The 21202-nt window shown below is 39.9% G+C and overlaps 1 protein-coding gene across 9 annotated transcripts in view; it reads left to right on the top strand.

Moving 5' to 3' along the window:
• dacha (dachshund a) overlaps window positions 1–21202 on the top strand; it is a 331988-nt gene that overhangs the window by 178149 nt on the left and 132637 nt on the right. For 7 of the 9 annotated variants that reach the window (XM_078412307.1, XM_078412306.1, XM_078412309.1 and 4 more), the window contains exon 3: window positions 7163–7294. The exons of the other annotated variants lie outside the window; for them this stretch is intronic. In XM_078412307.1, the coding sequence (XP_078268433.1) occupies window positions 7163–7294 (132 nt within the window). The remainder of the gene's footprint in view (window positions 1–7162; window positions 7295–21202) is intronic. 9 annotated transcript variants of the gene reach the window in all.

Here is a 21202-nt window from a genome sequence, read left to right as displayed (position 1 = left end):
GTGGACAATGGCATAAAATAACTGTGCCAATAGAATTTTTACTTGAGAAAAGATTGCCTACAAATTCTATGCCCCCCAAAAGGTGGCTTTGGAATGCCTGGCTGCCATTCTAATTTCTGTCCACCAGAATAAAAAAATAACTTGCTGATTGCTGGGCAGTTATAGACCTCCACATTTGAAATTGTATAACCAGGCCTGGAGGTCGATCTTGGAGGGGAGCTTGCGAGGGGAAGGTTGGTCCTTGGGGGTATTTACAAGCATCACTGTTGTTGTTGCAAGGAAGTTCAACATGTTCCTGCTTCAGTGTTGACCCAGTGACAGAGCTTCCTGGCCAAGTCACTGTTATTGAATTACATGCAGTACCAAACTTGCTGGAGTTAATTCAAGAAAAAGCCAGCAGTCTGCTACAGAACTGACAACATTTCCCAGCTGTTCCCACCCATTGTTGACATTTTAGGTCAATGGCTTTTCAAGTCAGCCCTGAAACATCAACTGTGTTTCTCCCTCTACAAATGCTGTCTGACTTGACGAATATTGCCAGCAATTTTCTCCATTATTTCAACTTTCCAGCATTTTTTGCTTTTTACCTCTGTGTAATTATAAACTGTTGGTGTTCATGCAAGGCTCTGGAAATGAATGCTAATTTGTCAATTTCTACATTTCGGATACTGACTGTGGTAGTGGTGCAATAACTTCCAGCATCTTTGCGCATTGGGTACCATTATATATATTTTTTATTTTGTACTATCGTCTATTGAGTCTGCTTTGCACTTTGTTGTAATAATTAGCAACCTTGAACAATTCTATTTTGGGTTAACATTTTAGCAGCAAGGCGTTCTCGCTAATGTGCAGGGGCTATGATCCCATTTAGAATTTATTTGGATTAATAAGCCAGATCAGGATGTCTAAAATCCATTGCATTTGAACTCTTGGAGTTGTGATTAAGAATTTAAATACTAACAGGAATGGACCTAATTTGGTTTGTTAGAGAGCAAAGCTATAAGTAATGCTCCTGCCAGCCTTCACAGTAAACCTTCAGGTCAGCTGCAAATCGGATGGTGAGTAATGGGCCAAGTATTAGGCTATGATTTGGGTTTTTTTAAAGTCATAATATTCATGTTCCCGATCATAGCTTTAGTCATGCTGATGAAATCTACATGATAAATGAATAACTGGGCACATTTAATTTTATCAGATTTCCAGAACAATTTTAATAAGTTTGCCAGTCATTCCTGATAAATTAACAAAAAGATACAATCGTTTGAATTAATATTGGCCAAATCATTGTTCTAAGTATTAGAACTCGTAGCTTAGCAACACTTTCTAGTATTTGAAAGTCACTGCATTTGTTCTTTTGCTGACTGTTGGAAAGCTGCATGCTTTCAGTTGGAAAAGAGATCAATAATACATTTAGAAATGCTAAGTGCTCATGGTTATTTTGTACAATGGAACATTTATTGGCATGTTATATTGTCATTAGCTGATATTTAGAAGTGGATTATAGCTTGAAATTAACAAAACGTTCTGGCATCGTTAAAGTGCGCATGCTCAATCAGTTACTTGCTGAACCCCACTCCAAAAGGAGAAAACTCAATTTTTGCTGCCACTAAAACAATCTTGTTTCACAAGTGCCTGGTTCTCCCTGTTCTCAGTTGCCTCATAAATAACTCTGTGCTATCAGCCACTTGCAATGTATTGTAAGACCTGGGTAACAACATTGCCAAAAGCTGAACAGAATCTATAAAGCTCTGAGCCAACTGTGACACAATGCAGGCAATACAAAGTTGCTCCTTTTGTGTCATTCTGTGTGAGGACTATGTGAGCCAATGAACCAAGAGTGTTGCAACATGTAATCCAATGTATTCGGTGCCTGATTTTGCAAATCTGGGGCTGGGTTTAACTGGAATCTATCCAGTGTTAGTGCTATGCGTTATTCATTGTAATGAGTGCTTGATGTGACCTATAAAATCTGCTAAAATGTTGTCGCTGTGTCGTTTCACTTCTGCAGGCAAGCAACATGGTAATAAATCAGATATGAATAAAAATATAGCCTCAGTCCAAGCAGCAGAAATCACCAGCTATTTACAAAGGACTGGTATTAGCTCAAATCTGCAATAGTTTAATAACTTTGAAATGCAATAATTCATAACACTGCCCTCAAGCTCACAACAAAACCAGGAGATTATGAACAGAAGTTTGGCATCTTTGGAAAATAATTATTGCCATAAGAGGATGAAGACAGAGGAGTGGGAATAAAAGACATGGAAGGTATAGGTGTCCCAAATGGCTCTCCGGTATTTGGTTAACTGGAAGTGGAGTAGACTGATTAAAGGAAACTAATGTCCTTACTGAAAGCGTAAACATGTCACAAACAATAAAATGTTCCCTTTAGGAGGAAGGCATGGAATACAAAGAACTGTGTGTTTTTATTCCTCTACATATTTATTCCTTTTGAGAAAGGCAGGATAGTGAACATTACAAGCCTATTGCCTTTGGATAACATTGCAGAATAGGCAAATCCATGAAATCAACTGTTATATATAAATAAAAGTAAAAACTAGGGTATGTGCAAGGCAGTTGAATAGATGTGGTCAGTTTTACATTTTGACATTTTTTGTGTTTTGTCTATCAGTGTCAAGAAGACCTAGCTGGTGAATCACAGAAACACAATCATCTCATGGGTATAGAATCAAATCCAGTCCAGATCTGGGAGCTTGAGGATGCAAAACATATTTTTTATCTTTCCAATACGACTATTAATGTACTATTTAACTATGTCTCCTATGTTAAAAGAAACAGGTTTTAAACTAATTATCGAAATTATCTTAAACGATATAATTTTCAAAAGCAGGAATGCCAATTTGCACGAAAAGAGGGAGTATTTGCATGGGAGTGGTGCGTGTTTTTGCCCTGGGGTTGGTATAAAAATATTGATGTGGAGAGGCTGTGGAGAACAATATAGGGAGAAGCTTCACACTGCAGCAATGCTTTACTTGCATTAATGAGTAATAACTGTGTGGAAAATTCTGAATGTGCCCACAAGTATGGCTTTCATGTATTACTGCTTCTCAGATCATTATGTGTTTATTGCGTTTCTTATTAAACACAATGTTTTATTTTCTGCAGACCACTAAACTTGGCTGCTGCTGGCTTACATAGGGAAAGAAAGATTTAAGAACAGATGGTAGTGAGATGAATTACTAAGGCGTATGTAATCTCCTGGGGCCATGTGTACCTTTGTATTGCATTTCCAACCATCTGTTTTTCTATATTGTCCACCTCAACAATAATACTTGTAAAACTCTTATGTTATTACCCAGGGCAGAGAGACCAAACAAACCATGTACTGCCGTGGTGTTCAAGTGTGTTCCTGGTCTTCAAGCATTTAATCGTTTGAGAAGCGATAGATCTATTAAGCCTTCAAAATACTAATTTCAGTTCCTGCAAGGATTTTATACATGTGAATTTTTCATATCTCTGTTGTAATAAATGGTTCAATGATTAGAATAGTATGAATACATGGAAAATTTGCAATTTATGACTGAGGTATCATAGTCCTTAAAAGGATTTAGAGACTCTCACGACTTCACAGTTGGTTAAGTGAACTGACAGATAAAACAAATGGCTGCCTTTGATCTGCAGAAGCTTTACACTCAAAATCCTGAGCTGTAAAGGGTAAATCAAGCAGCAGGTGTTTGATGCTCTACTTCTGGTCCAATCATATAGAACTCAAGAAAAAGTCCAGAGATAAAAATTCAACCTCCTTTAAAATAAACATTCGGCTTAAAGCAGATGCAACTTCATTTCAGTGGTGACTTCAGAATTGCAGTTTATTCTTTTTTTTTGCCTGCCCTGTTCCTGAGCTTAATAATTACTGCAGAGTTTCATTGTAGCTTCCTCCAGCCAGGGGTTCTGAGAGGTTGATGTGGTGGATGTGTGAATATGTGAAGTAAGATTGCCAAATCTGAATGGACAAGTTGCTGGAAGTTTTATCATATGACTTCCCACATCCATATCCAATAAATGCAAGTGTTAAGAGATAAACAATGTTAAAAAATAATTTGAGATACAAGGAACTGTAGAGGCCGGTTTACAAAACGATACATCTCTGGAGAACAGGGAGAGGTTCAGGACCCTTCTTCAGATGAAGTCAGAGTTGTTCAGACCCACAATGCCGCCTTTTCACATTCTCCAGAGATGCTGAGTTACTCCAGCATTTTGTGTCATTAAAAAAATCATGGAGTTTCTCATGGCTGCTTGCAGCAATTCCTAGGGGATTAATCTTTAATTACTGTATATTTCAGGACAGCCCTCCTGAAGGTTTGTGGCCCTGGTTTGAGGGCTGTAAAAAAAGAGTAAACGTTCAGAAGGCATTATGGTTACAGGGGGTATTTGTTTCACTTCATCATCCCCGGATTGGAATGCATTGTTCATAAACTGGGCTTGGAAGCCTTCAATACAATAATACTTTAAAACATCATATAACCTATGGTTTCTTGTCATTACATTATTGAATTTCTAGTGCAACAATGTACTATATTTAAAATGAACATTTAATTTAAAATATTGGGAGTATAATCAACATTTTGTGAGCACCATTCATTAATCAACACATTGTGAGCACCAGCCCATTGAGTCCACTTTGATTAGGTGAATTTAATAGTGTGAAGAAGGGTCCCGACCTGAAATGTTACCTGCCAAATTTTTCCAAAGATGCTGCCTGACCTGAGTTACTCCAGCATTTTGAGCCCGTTGAGTCTGTGCTGACCACCTAGCATCCATTTATACGATTCATACTTTAATCCCACACTCTTATCAATGTTATGCCAACAACCCCCCCCCCCCCTCAATTAAAGATTAAAAAATGCAATAACCAATATACTGAGAATATTGGTGCACAGAGGCAGCAGCTCTAGCAGTTGTGCCTCTGGGCTAAAGATTTTTGCATGAATTTACACATGAACTATTATAGCCTCCTTGAGCACAGTGTTTAAATATATTACGATTTACAGCCACCTAAGTACAAATATCAGATTAGGATTATAACAGAGAAGCATATTCTCCATACTTTAGAAATCTGGTTACCATGTGTATCTGTATGGTCTATTACTAGTTCAATACAAGCAGAGAAAAAAGAGAATGAAGTGGGCTGTGTGGAACCAATAAAATGACCATTTAGTCAGTGTAGAGAAGATCAAATACAATGGCAGCCTTGACAAGTTTTGAACATTGTGGCATGTTGGCGCAGCAGTAGAGTTGCTGCCTTACAGCGCTTGCAGCACCAGAGACCCGGGTTTGATCCTGATTACGGGTGCTGCCTGTACGGAGTTTGTACGTTATCCCCGTGACCGTTTTTTTCCGAGGTCTTCGGTCCCCCCCATACTCCAAAGACGTACAGGTACAGGTTTGAGGGTTAATTGGCTTGGGTTTATATACTTGGTATTAGTGTAAATTGTCCCTAGAGTGTGTAGGCTAGTGTTAATATGCGGGGATCAGTGCAGACTCAGTGGGCTGAAGGGCCTGTTTCCACACTGTATTTCTAAACTCAAAACTGGCACCCCTCTCCCCCCGCCCCCCCCCCCTCCCCAATGTTTGCACATCCCCAATTCTTTCCACTCGTCACTTTAATTTCATGTTTCATGTATCTTGTGTTTCATGACAGTTGGCAGACTAATTTCCCTCCTGGGATAAATAAAGTTCTATCGTATCGTATCGTAAGACATCAATGCACAGCTGAAATAAAAACAGAAGATGTTGGAGATGCTGAGAAGGTTGGGGAGCCTCTGTGCAGAGAGTAAAACACAAATGATTTGCTCTAGGCCCAGCACTGCCAGCAGGTATTTTTTAACAGCAGCAAGGCATGGAGGAAATTTATAAAATAAAAATTAACCTCCATGTGGGAACATGTCAGAGCTTACACCATTCACTACTTTCAGCTGATGTACAGTGCTAAACTGTAAATGATGGCAGAAAGTCAGAAGTACTTGTAACACCATGTGTGAAGTACAGTATCCACAGGTGGATGCATTGCAACAGGAGGTGCTTGGTCCAATTTTCCTTTAGGCATGACTACAGCAAGAAGTAGAGGCAAACACTGCAAAATGTGTGCAAAACACTTTTGTAATAGGACACCAGGTTCAAATGGGTAGGAAAATAACTGCAGATGCTGGTTCAAATCGAAGGTATCACAAAATGCTGGAGTAACTCAGCAGTTCAGGCAGCATCTCGGTGACATTTCGGGTCGAGACCCTTCTTCAGACTGAAGGGTCTCGACCCGAAAAGTCACCCATTCCTTCACTCCTTAGATGCTGCCTGACCCGCGGAGTTACTCCAGCGTTTTGTGATAGGTTCAAATGAGTTCTACTTCCAGGGAAATGTTTCCATATCTGATGAAGGACGGACCACCTGGAATATAAATCTTTTCTTCTGCTTAAAGAAAAAATACAATGCAGAATTAAATACTGCATTATTCAAACACGTTGTTCCCTTTTGATGACGTCATAACTTTTTTATCCAAAAGTAGATCGGACCATGGTATCTACCCATTCTCCTAAGCAAAAGATTGCGACTAAGTTTCAGTAAAATTCAGACTTTCCCCAAGAAATCACAGTTAATGTTGTATATAAATACTTCATTTCACCATTCTTAGTTTGAAACATTTCAAAATTCTACTTAACTTTTTGCCTCTTTCCACAAATTGGAATGATGCAGTCAATGATGATAGGAACTATCAACAGGTTTCTTTAGGATACCATTCTGGCAGACACAGTCTGTTCACTAAACTAATTTTACTGCCATGTCTGATGATGAAGCTCATGATAAATCAGGTGAAAGAATGAATGAAAGTGCCAAAGAAATGCTTTTGTAATGAACATTCTATTTGGAGTCTAATACTGTAGGATGAACCTGCAGAAAATGCAAAGAGTTTGATTTCATACCTCGATTATGTACATGAAAATTCCCACCCATCAACGTTCAATTAACTGTTATAACATTTACTTTGGTGTTGTAGGTTTCAGATAGCTGTTCAGTTATCATCTCTTAAGTGGATACGCCTTTTTCAAACGTGCTTCGCAAAGACACTGTATTAAGTAGCTTTTCATTCTGTAACTGGAATACTCCCTTTTAAGCAATAACGTTATTTTAACTACTTGCTCGCTAGGTTTAACTGCAGCAGCCATGGCTGAAGCGATGAAGTTACAAAAACTGAAACTTGCAACAATGAATAATCTTCATGGTAATGGTAGTCAAAATGGTGCAGAATCCGAGAATGAAGAACTGAATTCCAGCACAGGTGAGTTACCAGTCTGTAAGTACAAGTTACACCGAGATACAAGCCATTTTTGAATGGATTGTCATGACCATTTACCTTGCATTTCGGCATGAACATTGTGGGCCGAAGAACCTATTCCGGTGCTGTTCTGTTCTGTTCTATACTTTACACAATTATACTAGTGCCTTTTCACTTAACAGTAGCTATCAGAGAAGTTTTCCAAAATGTACTCTCAAACTCAATGGCCCAGAATCTGTGGTAATGGTGAATTCACAATGTTCAATGCTAATGGTGTGGATAAAAGATTCAACTAGTTCATGGAACTCATGAACTGTAACTATTGTCGACAATTTACACGGCTCCACTCTCAGTCTCACAAAAGTGGGATCCTTCTATTAATCTGCCTCCATGGATCTAACTTGCCGCTGATTATTCTGGTTGTTAATCATGGCGCAAGAACCCCATTAATGGAACAATTTAAGACCTGACATTTGACTCAAGAGCCTGGCCAGAGAACAATTGAGAATACCAAGTCTTATTCCTGTAGATAGCAAACTCTTCCTAGTGATTAACATTTAAAAAAATTTTTAATTACTTTTCCTATTTCATTTTCTTTCTCCAACCAAGCTTTCAATATCTAAATTGATGGAAGGCCTATTTTCTTCCCTATCCTCAAATTTCATTGGATAAGGAAGCTTGCTAATGTTCTCCTTCAGGTCCAGTAGGGCCCAAAATGTCCTGTTGCCCATATCCTGCCATAAACAACTCACACACCCAGCAATTGGTAGGTTGGTCCAGAATGTTGGGGCAAATTGAATCCAAAATTGGCTTGGTGATAGGAAGCAGAGGATAGTTGTTTTTCTGATTTGAAGTCTTTAACTCATCTACAGGGATCAGTGCTGGGACCTTTTGTTTTTCTACATAAACGACTTGAATGAGAATACCTGTCGTCTGATAAGCAAGTTTGCTGATAACATGAAGATTGTTGGAATTGTAGATAGCAAAGGTAGTTGCCCAAGGATACAGAGGGACAGAGCAGATGGAAGGTTGGGCAGAACAGTGGCAGATGAAACTTAATCCAGATAAATGTGAGGTAATGCATTTTGGTTGTCTAATACTGGACAGTGGTATACAGCATATGGCAGGGAACTATGGAAGCATTGTCGTACAGAAAGAACGTAGGTTGTAAATTCATAGCTCACGAAAAATGTCAACACAGGTGGATAAAGTATCGAAGAAGGCGTTAGGTCACACCTGAAACATTGTGTGTAGTTCTTGTCACCGTGGTATAGAAGGGATGTGGTAGCACTAAAAGGAGTGAAGATGAGATTCAATGGGATGTTGCCTCGAACAGGGGCTTTAGTTGCAAGGAGGGAATGGATAGGCTGGGATTGTTCTCACTTCAGAAGGCTGAAGAGTGATCTTATAGGGATTTATAAAATCATAGGGCATAGATAGTCACAGCTTTTTCCAGATGTAGGGGAGTTTAAAACTGGAGGACACAGTTTTAAGAAAAGAAGGAAAATATTCAAAAGATCTGAGGGGCAGCTTTTTCCATATCAAGGGTGGTGAGTATATAAAAGCTGCCAGAGAAGGTGATAGAGGAAGGTCCAAACACAGCCTGAAAGGCATTTTGACAGATACATGGAAAGGTACTGAGGGATTTGGGGAAAATGCAGAACAATGAGATTAATGTAGTAGACATCAGTTGGCATGGATGAGTTAAGCCGAAGGGCCTTTTTCCAGGCTCTAAAAATAATTGGAGCTGAAATGTGAGGGAAGAATCTAATTTACTCACTCCAGGGAATTCTTTGATATTTATGGATTATATTGTTATAAATATTTAGATATGAGCATTTGGTTGCAGAATATTACACCATATCCAATATGCCCGGTCTTTGTTACAACACTGAGAGTGTAAGATGACAATGATCAAGATTATGTTAACTCGGTTAATAGATTGTATTGTTTCTAGATCTTATTTTTTGTAGTGTGCATATTATTTAAGAAAATACTAGACCAAGTGGACCCGTTGGGCCCAAACCACTCCTGCATTGGTGCAGCACCCTTTCCTCCCCCACTATTCCCTCCCCTCTCCCCCCAACCACTCCCCTCTCCCCCTCTCCCTCCCCCTCTCCCTCCCCACCCTCCCTCCCCCCCCTCTCCCCACCTCTCTCCCCTCCCTCCCCCTCCCTCTCCCCCCCTCCCCCTCCTCTCCCCCCATCCCCCTATCTCCCTTCCCTCCTCCCCCCTCCCACCCCCCTCCCTCCCTCCCCCCTCACCCCCCTCCCTCCCCTCTCCCTCCCTCACCCCCCTCCCACCCCCTCTCCCTCCCGGGAGCAACCCGCATTTGCCGTAGCAACCTGCCTCCGGGCCCGGGCGGCCGCCATTGGTGGAGCAGGGGTGGGGGAGGGGGAGGGGGGGGAAGAGTCCTGTGCCGCCCCGGTGCGGGGATGTTTAGTGATAGACGGCGGCAGCTCTCCCATTGATGCAGATTGCTGGACCCTGGGCAGCGTGTGGAAGGCGCTGAGCCAGCCGGGGAGAGGAGAGGGGACGGGGGAGCCGAGGGCAGGCACAGTGTCAGGCCCAGGCCTCGGCCTCTACCTCCACCAACGCCCGGCCTCACCGCCGCTGCTGATGCTGCTGCCGCCCTTCCCCTTGGCCCACCTTAAGCTCGCGGTTACCCGGTCACATCCAGGCCCAGGCTCCAGCTGCTTCCCCCAGCACCAGGCCTTGCTCTCCCACCCCCAAGGGACAAGCGGCTGAGCCCTGCTCAATGGGCCCCAACTGCGTGGGCACGAACGCATTTGTTCTGTATATAGATTAAAGGATGGTAAAAATTGAATGCTTGAAATGATAGTTGTCTGTTCAGAATCCTTTGAGGTACCTATGGTAGTTTCCACTAACTGGGCTCAAACCTCTAAATAAAGTACTAACAAATCAAATGATCAGTAAGTGGCTCTGCAACTCGAAAGACAATACTCCAAAACAATCCTTACAAACAAACATATGCAACATTGGGAATGTTTAAAATAGCAATATTAATAGTGTGGGACACAAGGAATCTTGGAAGGCAGCTGTTTACTGAAAAAAAGCCACAGAATGATATCATTGACTCATTGCTCAAGACTCCTTTGTACAGACCAAGGAGGTTTAGGGTGGAAAGAACACACTGTTGAGAAAATCTGAGGTTGAAGAGAAAGCAAGGAAGCACAAAAAAAAAGACCATACAAGCAGGACTTTAGAAATCAGAGTAATGGGAAAGAATTTCTGGGAATGAACTGAAGTCTTTCAGCCAAGAGATAGGAAATAGGTGTTTTAGGAAGATACAATTGGATTCGAGATTGGGAGAAAACAATAGATAGTCGAACCAGAGCAAGGATACTGAAGGGCACTGAATAAATTTAGATTGGATAGGTGATATTTTCAATCATCTTTTAGTTGTGAACAATAAGATTTTAAGAACTTACCTCACTGTCAGGGAGAATAGTAATCCTGTTCTTGTGCCAATTTATTAATGACTAGAACAGAGGTGTAATATTACACACAGTTTGTGGCATTTATCAATTGTTAAGTGGTTCATGATGTTATTTTTACGGAAGTAACTCTGTCTGGATTTATGTTGTTAAAATGATATATTTATGTAAACTGCTGTGCTGTTATGTGAAATGCACATTCAGAATAATGGCTATTGATTTTAGTGTCTGAACCATTGTCTGGGGTTGCAAGTTGGCATGGAGAAATAAAAGATTTGCCTTCCGCTGGTGCTTTGTGGTTCTACATTGTTTAGATGCAAGAGACAGAGGCAAACCTACCTTTCTCCGATGTCCTATTTATGGTTCTATTCCAATGTTTGAAAAATGGAGACAGATTCATATCAATACACAATTCTGTAAAGGCATTGTGCTTAAAACATAATATTGCCATGTTCTGTAATATTCACCAGGGAAATGTTAAAAGCCAAAGTAATGCATTCACAAATAAAAAATTATAATTGTATTACACAAAACAAAGTACTGCAGGTTTTGGAAGTCTGAAATAAAATGCTGAAAATTGAGCACCATCTTATTGAGAGAAAAGCAGAGTTAGCATTCTTAGTCATTAACCTTCCATCAGTACTTGGAAAAGTTGGAGAATAAGCAATTTTTAAGTTGGATGGAAAGGGGTTGGGAAGAGGCAGAGGGAAAAAAGATTTGTGCCAAGATGGAGATCATGAGAGATGGCAGTGTGGCTGAATGAGGCAAACGCTGGTGATTTGCAGAAGGTGCAATTGGGGGATGTGCAATTCGGAAGAGATGAATAAAATCTGAAATTCCCAAAAGAGAGAAAAAAATAAATTTGGAGATTTGGAAAAAAATGGAATTTGGAGATTCAAGCCTTTGTTATTACACAGTCTTACTTGTGGCATTTAACGTTTATGCCCTCCGCCCCATTACAGAGCCTGCCTTTTGTCATGTACTGAGATTTGTCTTTTCTGCAAGATTTCTGCATTCCAATGAGAGTCTTTGACCAGAAATCTTTACTCTGCTTCTCTCTCCACCAGCATCTTGTGTTACATTTTTCTACTTGTTGCATCTTGCTTGTCCAGTCCTTATATAATCTTATAGAGACATATAAAATTATAAAAGGACTGGACAAGCTAGATGCAGGAAAAATGTTCCCAATGTTGGGGGAGTCCAGAGCCAGGGGCCACAGTCTTAGAATAAAGGGGAGGCCATTTAAAACTGAGGTGAGAAGGAACCTTTTTCACCCAGAGAGTTGTGAATTTGTGGAATTCTCTGCCACAGAGGGCAGTGGAGGCCAAAACACTGGATGAATTTAAAAGAGAGTTAGATAGAGCTCTGGGGGCTAGTGGAATCAAGGGAAATGGGGAGAAGTTGGGCACAGGTTACTGATTGTGGATGATCAGCCATGATCACAATGAGTGGCGGTGCTGGCTCGAAGGGCCGAATGGCCTCCTGCACCTATTTTCTATGTTTCTATGTTTGTACACACACTGCTCCTTTTTCAGTTGTGGAGGTGTGCAAGAGGAAAAAATGATATGCAGGTATGTGAGCAAGTCCACAGGAAGGCTCAAATGACTACTGACAATACCACTTGATTTCCCCCTCACTATCCCCCATCTGGAACAAGAATGTGTAAGAAGGAACTGCAGATACTGAAGATTGACACAAAATGTTGGAGTAACCCAGTGGGTCAGGCAGCATCTCTGGAGAAAAGGAACAGGTGACGTTTTGGGTCGAATCTGAAGAAGGGTTATGTCCCAAAAAGTCACACTATTGCCTGACTCCAGCATTTTCTGTCTATCTTCGGAACAAGAATGTTTTATTTCTGTATAAATATGCACCAGTGAAACTTCCTAGGCCATTTTCTGAACAAGAATTTCCAATATATTGTGACCCACACAAATGATTGATTTAGTTACATTAGAATAACACATTTAGAATGTCAAGTTTGATTGGTATTCACATTTATTGAGACTGAATTAAGGCTAACTTTAAATAACATAACAGTTTAGTAACATTGAATCAATGAAATTGCTTCCATTAGTTTTCCATCCACGAATCTACAAGATCTCCAAATCAACATTATAATTGACAAAACAAACATTCCTCCTGGTTTTTGTTTTTTGATTTTAAGTAAAACAAGATTAATGAAAGGCAATTTCTGAAAATTGTCAAATTCATATAAATAAATATTCTAGGTACTACAGTTTCGCAAATGACATAATCAATTCTGGATTGTAATCCTTTGCGATACAATACAACTCATCGAACAATTTGAATGGTGACTGGATTCAGACTGGAGTGATATTTTACTTCATCTGTTAGTGGTCTTAGTTTTTACTTAATGGTTTCTACATGACTCTGCATTACAATTCCCTTATGACCAACAGGCTGTTCCATTCTGCTGTGCTCCAAATTCGAAATACCATGCTTTATTGTTTTAGTAAATTGCTTTGCAATTTATGGCTGCCTGTGTTTCGTAATCCGCAAATGATTAAGACTCATGTGCAAGTTTGCACAGAACAGTTGGTTGATTGATTCTGACACTTGCCACATAAGCAGAGGAAGATATTTGTGCAAGTTTTCATATCTCATTTTCACCCAGCAGCTTCTTTGTAGGAAATGGTTGGAAACAAATTGCATTAGCTATCCTAAATTATTTCCAGGGTACAGCATGGAGGATCTTAATTTTGCCAATTGCAGTGTGATCAAAATACATTTACTAATATAATTTTATTGCAATAAAACAAATAACCTTGTGAAGCTTTAAACTTATAATAAGGGTAGTCAACTGTATTTTCTTTAAAGAGCAGATTGAAGTTGAATAAATAGGTGAACAGTATGGTGACAATCGTTTAATGCATCAGTAAGGTGCTAACACTGATGGTTTAAATTTCTGGTACCTGGAGATAGTAGTAACTATTTAACACAGTGTAATAGCACCCAATTAATATAAACTCCCTGGCACCTAAAGGGCACGGTCAGTGACAAAAAATGAGCTGAGTGTCAGTCAGATAGTAAGTCAGATGGTAAATCCACAACTGGGTTAATTTACTGAGAATGCAATCACATTATTCAGGGTGGAATAAAGTCAGTGCTCTGATTGATCGAATAAAGCACGCACAGATCTCGTCAGTTCCGGATAGTGACTTTATGAATTACTAGAAATGCATTTTCACATTATCACACTGAGAGGGTCACTCCTTAATAAAACATTTTTTTTCTTATAAAATCTGGAAGTTTTTCTCATATTATGGATTGACGACCGTGATGAAGAAGAGCGAGAATCTTAAAAGAGACTACCAAAGTTGGATTCTACCACGGCACATTTTCTCTCCTTTCACCAGGGAAATCAAATATTAATCAGATCTTTAAACCTCTTGTCTTTTGAGGACATGCTCATTTCCAAATAATATAACTCTTATTTTGCCTAAAGGAAGTGGAGGCCACTTACTTCTTTTTCGGAGAATATGTTTCCTTGAGAGCATCGCTCTTAAATTTTGCATTGCAGCCTAGTCTTCTTGGTGATAATCCACTCACTTTGGAGATCTGCAGCAAGCCTTTTTGGCACTCTCTGAAAGGCAAATTAATTCTTGGGTAAGAAGATCACAGTCCTCTGTGTGGTCTCACCCAATATAACTTCTCAAGATTTCTTCACTTTTATACTCCAATCCTATTTTAGTAGCTTACACACAAACCTACTAATATAATTGCTCCCTCTACCTATATTAACTTGCAGTGATTTATGAGCATCCGTCCTTCTGTATTCCCTGACTTTTACTTAAATCTGCTTTTCCATTTTTTTCCCCCAAGGTAGCAAACTTAATATTTCTCAGCAATATATTGCACTTGTTATCCATTCACACAACGGGCATAAATCTCATTGTACTTTCTTTACATTCTTCTTTCAGCTTGCTTTCCCACATAGCTTTGGAGAGGCACAAAGGCTTGAATAGATTATACTTAGTCCCACTATCTAAGCAATTTATATATATATTGCAACATTTGAGTCCAAAAGAGCAATCTTTGCAGTACTGGATCTGTTTATAACCGCTCTACATAAATGTTACCCAATTATTCTGACTCTTTTTGTCAATTGGCCAATCCTCAGTGCATTTAAAAAAGTAATCCCATGATCCAGAATTTAATTTAACAACCTGATTAATTGTTTTTTGGAAATTCAAATACTTTGCAAATCATCAATATCTCCAATATCTCTTTTTCTTTAATTTTAATTTTCTATCACCTTAGTTCTGAGTTATCCATATTTCCCAATGACATGGCTGACTATGCAATTTCAAGACACAACCAAATTTCCCTATCATCTATTTTACAACCACGTCCATTAATTCACCTCAAATTCCACTATCCTTCAACACCAAAGACAGTTTACAATGGCTAATTAGGCTACTGACCTGGACATCTTTGGAATGTGGGATGAAACCAGAGCACCCAGAGGAAACCCATGCAGTCAAAAGGAGATTATACAAACTCCACACAGACAGTAGCAGAAGCCAGGATTGAACCCCCACCTGTGGGTTACTGGAGCAATGAGGCAGCATCTTTACCAGTTGCATCGTTGTATCGCTGATGTTTGAAAAGTCTAGGTCAATATTTCAGTTTCTAAATAGGCTCTCTTCATATGAAGAAATTACTTATTATAAAATTGGCTTCCTGTTTTGCTAATAACTTGAAACTCAAGAACAAAGATTAGCTCATCAAAATTTGAAAGTCTGTCATTTCCCAAATCCAAATGTTAATTTACTTAGTGCTGATATTTAGTTACCTTGTTTATTGTTACTCATAAAATAACTCATGATAAACAGTTGCAAAGGAGAATGACTTGTTAATTTGAACACGATCCATTGAATCCTGATTATAATACAACAATACTCTACTGGGATTATTATCTGAGCTTTCTGTTTCGGAAGGCTTGTAAATAAGGAATTCCTATCAAAATCACAGCATTAAACTAATTTTTTTAATCAGAGCTCACACTACTTACTATCACATTATCTTCAAAAGCTGTATAACAATTAGATTCTTGCCCTTTGCAAATTCTTCCATATTCACAGAAGAATCTACTTGTATCTTATACATGACCATTGTTAAATTTTAAAACTAGAATATATTTCCTATATTGTGACAGTAATGTGATTTTGAAAGTACTATATATTTTTAAATATTTTTTTTGTGGACATAGATATAGCCAGTATTTATTACTCAAACATTATTGTCCTTGGGAGTGTGGTGGTCTCCTCAAACTGCAGATGAAGGCACCCCTGGTTTTGTTGAGTAAGTAACTCAATGCACAGGTTGCATTATCAATGTCATTATTAAACAGCAATACATTTCCACGTTGCGATGGTAGGCAGCTTGGAGGGAACTTGCAGGTGATAGTCTTGTTATTATAGAACCATAGAAACATAGAAAATAGGTGCAGGAGGAGGCCATTTGGCCATTCGAGCCAGCACCGCCATTCATTGTGATCATGGCTGATTATCCACAATCAATAACCCGTGCCTGCCTTCTCCCCATATCCCTTGATTCCACTAGCCCCTAGAGTATTGAACTCTCTTTTAAATTCATCCAGTTAATTGGCCTCTACTGCCTTCTGTGGCAGAGAATTCCACAAATTCACAACTCTGCGTGGAAAAGTTTTTTCTCATCTCAGTTTTAAATGGCCTCCCCTTTGTTCTTAGACTGTGGCCCCTGGTTCTGGACTCACCCAACTCTGAGAACATTTTTCCTGCATCTAACTTGTCCAGTCCTTTTATAATTTTATACGTTTCTAAATATAATTGTATATGTTATAAAGCTCATGGAAGATCATGGAAGGCCATTTAGGATTGGAATCACAGCAGCAGTGCTGCTTGCTTGCTTGCTCAAACACTTTTTGCAAACTTTCTCACCTCACCCGTGCATCTTGCTTCCCATAAACATCCAAAAGGAGATGAGTTATTCTTTATAACCAATGGGAAACTATGTAACCTATGGAGACTGTACTCCAGAACCAGTTGTTGAGCTGCAGTGTGCAGATAATATTTATCACACAGAGGCTAAGGTCTGGGTCATTATTTACTTGTTCACTGAAGCATATGTGATACGGGGCCTTACACTCATCAATGCAGAACCAAGGTCCTCTGCCAACCTGTTCTTGCTGTGCAATACTGCTCTCGGACATGAATGGTTCATGGCTCCAAAATAATGGATACCGCAAACCAATTCTCCTACTTTGGGAGTGAAGGTTCCCGAAATACATTTGATGAAAGGTCACCATAGCTGTGCAGCTGGTTTATCTGCTGCCTCAAATTCCTGGATCGGGGATATGAATTTATGGCTGAGGGGCTGGTGCAGGGAGCAGGGATTTAGATTTCTAGACCACTGGGATCTCTTCTGGGGTAGGGGTGACCTGTGGGGTAGGGACAGGTTGCACCTTAACAGCAGGGGGACAAACATTCTGGCAGGCAGGTTTGCTAGTGCTACACGTGTGGCTTTAAACTAAGTAGTGGGGGGGAGGGGTTGACAAATTGGGAATATTAAGATGGAGTTAAAGGGGAAGCGAATACAGGAGAAATTGCAAAGGATTCTCGAATAAATGGGAAGGGAAGTTCTAGATGGGATAAGAGAGTAAGGTCAGGGCCAATTGTGACCGGTGTGAGAGGGGAGGTGAATACCGAAGTTAAAGTGTTGTATTTAAATGCGCGAAGTATAAAAAATAAAGTGGATGAGCTTCAGGCTCAGTTAGACATTGGCAAATATGATGTTGTGGGAATCACAGAGACATGGTTACAAGAGGACAAGGGCTGGGAACTGAATATTCAGGGGTACACAACGTATTGAAAAGGCAGACAGGTGGGCAGAGAGGGTGGGGTCGCTCTGTTGGTAAGGAATGATATTCACTCCCTTGCAAGGGGTGACATAGAATCAGGAGATGTAGAATCAGTATGGATAGAAATAAGGAATTGTAAGGGTAAAAAGACCCTAATGGGAGTTATCTACAGGCCCCCAAACAGTAGCCAGGACATAGGAGGAGGATAGTAAAACCTTTTTTAGGTACGTGAAGAGGAAAAAAATAGTCAAGGCAAATGTAGGTCCCTTGAAGACAGAAGCAGGGGAATTTATTATGGGGAACAAGGAAATGGCAGACGAGTTGAACCAGTACTTTGGATCTGTCTTCACTAAGGAAGATACAAACAATCTCCCTGTTGTTCTAGTGACCAGAGATCCTAGGGTGACGGAGGAACTGAAGGAAATTCACATTAGGCAGGAAATGGTGTTGGGTAGACTGATGGGACTGAAGGCTGATAAATCCCCAGGGCCTGATGGTCTGCATCCCAGGGTACTTAAGGAGATGGCTCTAGAAATTGTGGATGCATTGGTGATCATTTTCCAATGTTCCATAGATTCAGGATCAGTTCCTGTGGATTGGAGGGTAGCTAATGTTATCCCACTTTTTAAGAAAGGAGGGAGAGAGAAAACAGGAAATTATAGACCAGTTAGTCTGACATCAGTGGTGGGGAAGATGCTGGGGTCAATTATAAAAGACAAAATTGCAGAGCATTTGGATAGCAGTAACAGGATCATTCCGAGTCAGCATGGATTTACGAAGGGGAAATCATGCTTGACTAATCTGAAATCTTTTGAGGATGTAACTAAGGAAATTGACAGGGGAGAGCCGGTGGATGTGGTGTACCTTGGCTTTCAGAAAGCCTTCGACAAGGTACCACATAGGAAATTAGTGGGCAAAATTAGAGCACATGATATTGGAGGTAGGGTACTGACATGGATAGAAAATTGGTTGGCAGACAGAAAGCAAAGAGTGGGGATAAATGGGTCCCTTTCAGAATGGCAGGCAGTGACTAGTGGGATACCGCAAGGCTCGGTGCTGGGACCGCAGCTATTTACAATATACATTAATGACTTGGATGAAGGGATTAAAAGTACCATTAGCAAATTTGCAGATGATACAAAGCTGGGTGATAGTGTAAACTGTGAGGAAGATGCTATGAGGTTGCAGGGTGACTTGGACAGGTTGCGTGAGTGGGCAGATGCATGGCAGATGCAGTTTAATGTGGATAAGTGTGAGGTTACCCACTTTGGAGGTAAGAATAGGAAGGCAGATTATTATCTGAATGGTGTCAAGTTAGGAAAAGGGGACGTACAATGAGATCTGGGTGTCCTAGTGCATCAGTCACTGAAAGGAAGCATGGAGGTACAGCAGGCAGTGAAGAAAGCCAATGGAATGTTGGCCTTCATAACAAGAGGAGTTGAGTATAGTAGCAAAGAGGTCCTTCTGCAGTTGTACAGGGCCCTAGTGAGACCGCACCTGGAGTACTTTGTGCAGTATTGGTCACCAAATTTGAGGAAGGTTATTCTTGCTGCTGAGGGCGTGCAGCGTAGGTTTACTCAGTTAATTCCCGGAATGGCGGGACTGTCGTATGTTGAAAGACTGGAGTGATTAGGCTTGTATACACTGGAATTTAGAAGGATGAGAGGGGATCTTATTGAAACATATAAGATTATTAAGGGGCTGGACACGTTAGAGGCAGAAAACATGTTCCCAGTGTTGGGGGAGTCCAGAACCAGGGGGCCACTGTTTAAGAATAAGGGGTAGGCCATTTAGGACGGAGAGGAGGAAAAACCTTTTTCAGTCAGAGAGTTGTAAATCTGTGGAATTCTCTGCCTCAGAAGGCAGTGGAGGCCAATTCTCTGAATGCTTTCAAGAGAGAGCTAGATACAGCTCTTAAAGATAGCGGAGTCAGGGGGTATGGGGAGAAGGCAGGAACGGGGTACTGATTGAGATTGATCAGCCAGGATCACATTGAATGGTGGTGCTGACTCGAAGGACCGAATGGCCTACTTCTGCACCTATTGTCTATTGTCTATATTGGTAGCAAGTCATCCTCGAGTCACAGTTTATATCTATTACCTCTATTTATTTTTAATTTTTACTGTATTTACAATTTACGTTGAACTGCTTTAGCAGATTACATGGGTCCCTCCAGTTCAATTCAATTGGTTTCCTCATCTTCACTGGCTTTGCTTGGCAATTCGGCCTGTGAACATGGCTACAATTCATATCATTCATGAAAGTAAATCTCCAGTGCTTCACGGCTACTCAAACTTGCAGAATAAACTGCCTCATGTCCCTAGATCCAACCCATAACAGAAGAGCTGCATGTCTTCCGACAGCTCAATCTCCTGTTAAAAAGTTAAAAGTACTTCACAACATAATCTTCATCCTCAGGAAATTGAGTATACAGCTCTGGAAAAGCAGAAAGACCAGATGAAGGTGAAAATTACACAGTAGCTCCTGATCTACAGGCATACTTGCTGGCACTCAATTGAAATGGAATCTTGTCAAGGAAAATCAAAATCACTACAGCTTTTGCAGTGAGATTGGGACTAAAGGTTGACATTTTAAAAGAGACTCACATGTATTATTCAACAAACCAGGAACCATGATTGCAGAGCCAGCAAGGAAAGGTGGATGCAGATTAGGGCCAGTGATAATGCCTGGGTTGCAATTCATAGCAGAACCTTTTAAGATATGTACTTGAAATGAATCACTTATTAGTTTCAGAAATGGCTTATGTTTTCCTTATTTTAACCACACAAAATTAATGTTTTGATTCTTGTGTTAGTTTTATCCAACTGCCTACACAAGATTATATTTTCTCACTAATATCCAAATTGATACTGGTCACAGAAAGAAAAAAAAAATCCTTATAGATATTATCATGGTCCCAAATATCTTTCATATATTTGAATCTTTAAATTGGTCCATGGCTGAATAGTTTTATCAGCTCAGGTCATTGGGAAAGGAGCATTGTAATGTTGTAATAGTGTAATATAATATTTACATATATTTACTTATACAGTTTTCTTCTTGAAGAGTACTGACACAAAATTAAGTTATTTGTTTCTGCCATACATACTGACACATGTAATGCAGAAACAATAGTCACGATAATTAGTGACTATTAGGCCACTAATAGTAGCCTAAAAAACAGTCCTTTATGTTCAAGCATGAATTTCTCCAGCAAGAAACTTCATCCCCTCCAGAAAGATTTTTTTTTTTTAACCTGAGCTCCTCTTGAAGGTGAAAGTGTTTATATATGTACAGTGAAGGGTTTATCCATTGTCTACTGCAAAGAAATTAGCATACAGGTGTTTGCAATATTGGCTTACCATCACATTAAATATTTGTATGTTGATCTTTGCATTGCATAATTTCAAAGTCAAAGAATCAAATTAGAAGATGATGGCACTCAGAATGCAGTAAAGTGGCAAAATAAAAAGGAGCCAAATCACCACTCTGTAGTGTTTAAATTAATCTTGTATTCGATTTGTATTTTATTGATGAGGAATAACAGGGTAAGCATCTACTATAATAATGCAACAAGGACTCATATATAAA

This window comes from Rhinoraja longicauda, chromosome 15, assembly GCF_053455715.1.
Source record: "Rhinoraja longicauda isolate Sanriku21f chromosome 15, sRhiLon1.1, whole genome shotgun sequence".
Lineage (NCBI taxonomy): Eukaryota > Metazoa > Chordata > Chondrichthyes > Rajiformes > Arhynchobatidae > Rhinoraja > Rhinoraja longicauda.
This window is presented reverse-complemented; position numbering and strand designations above follow the sequence as displayed.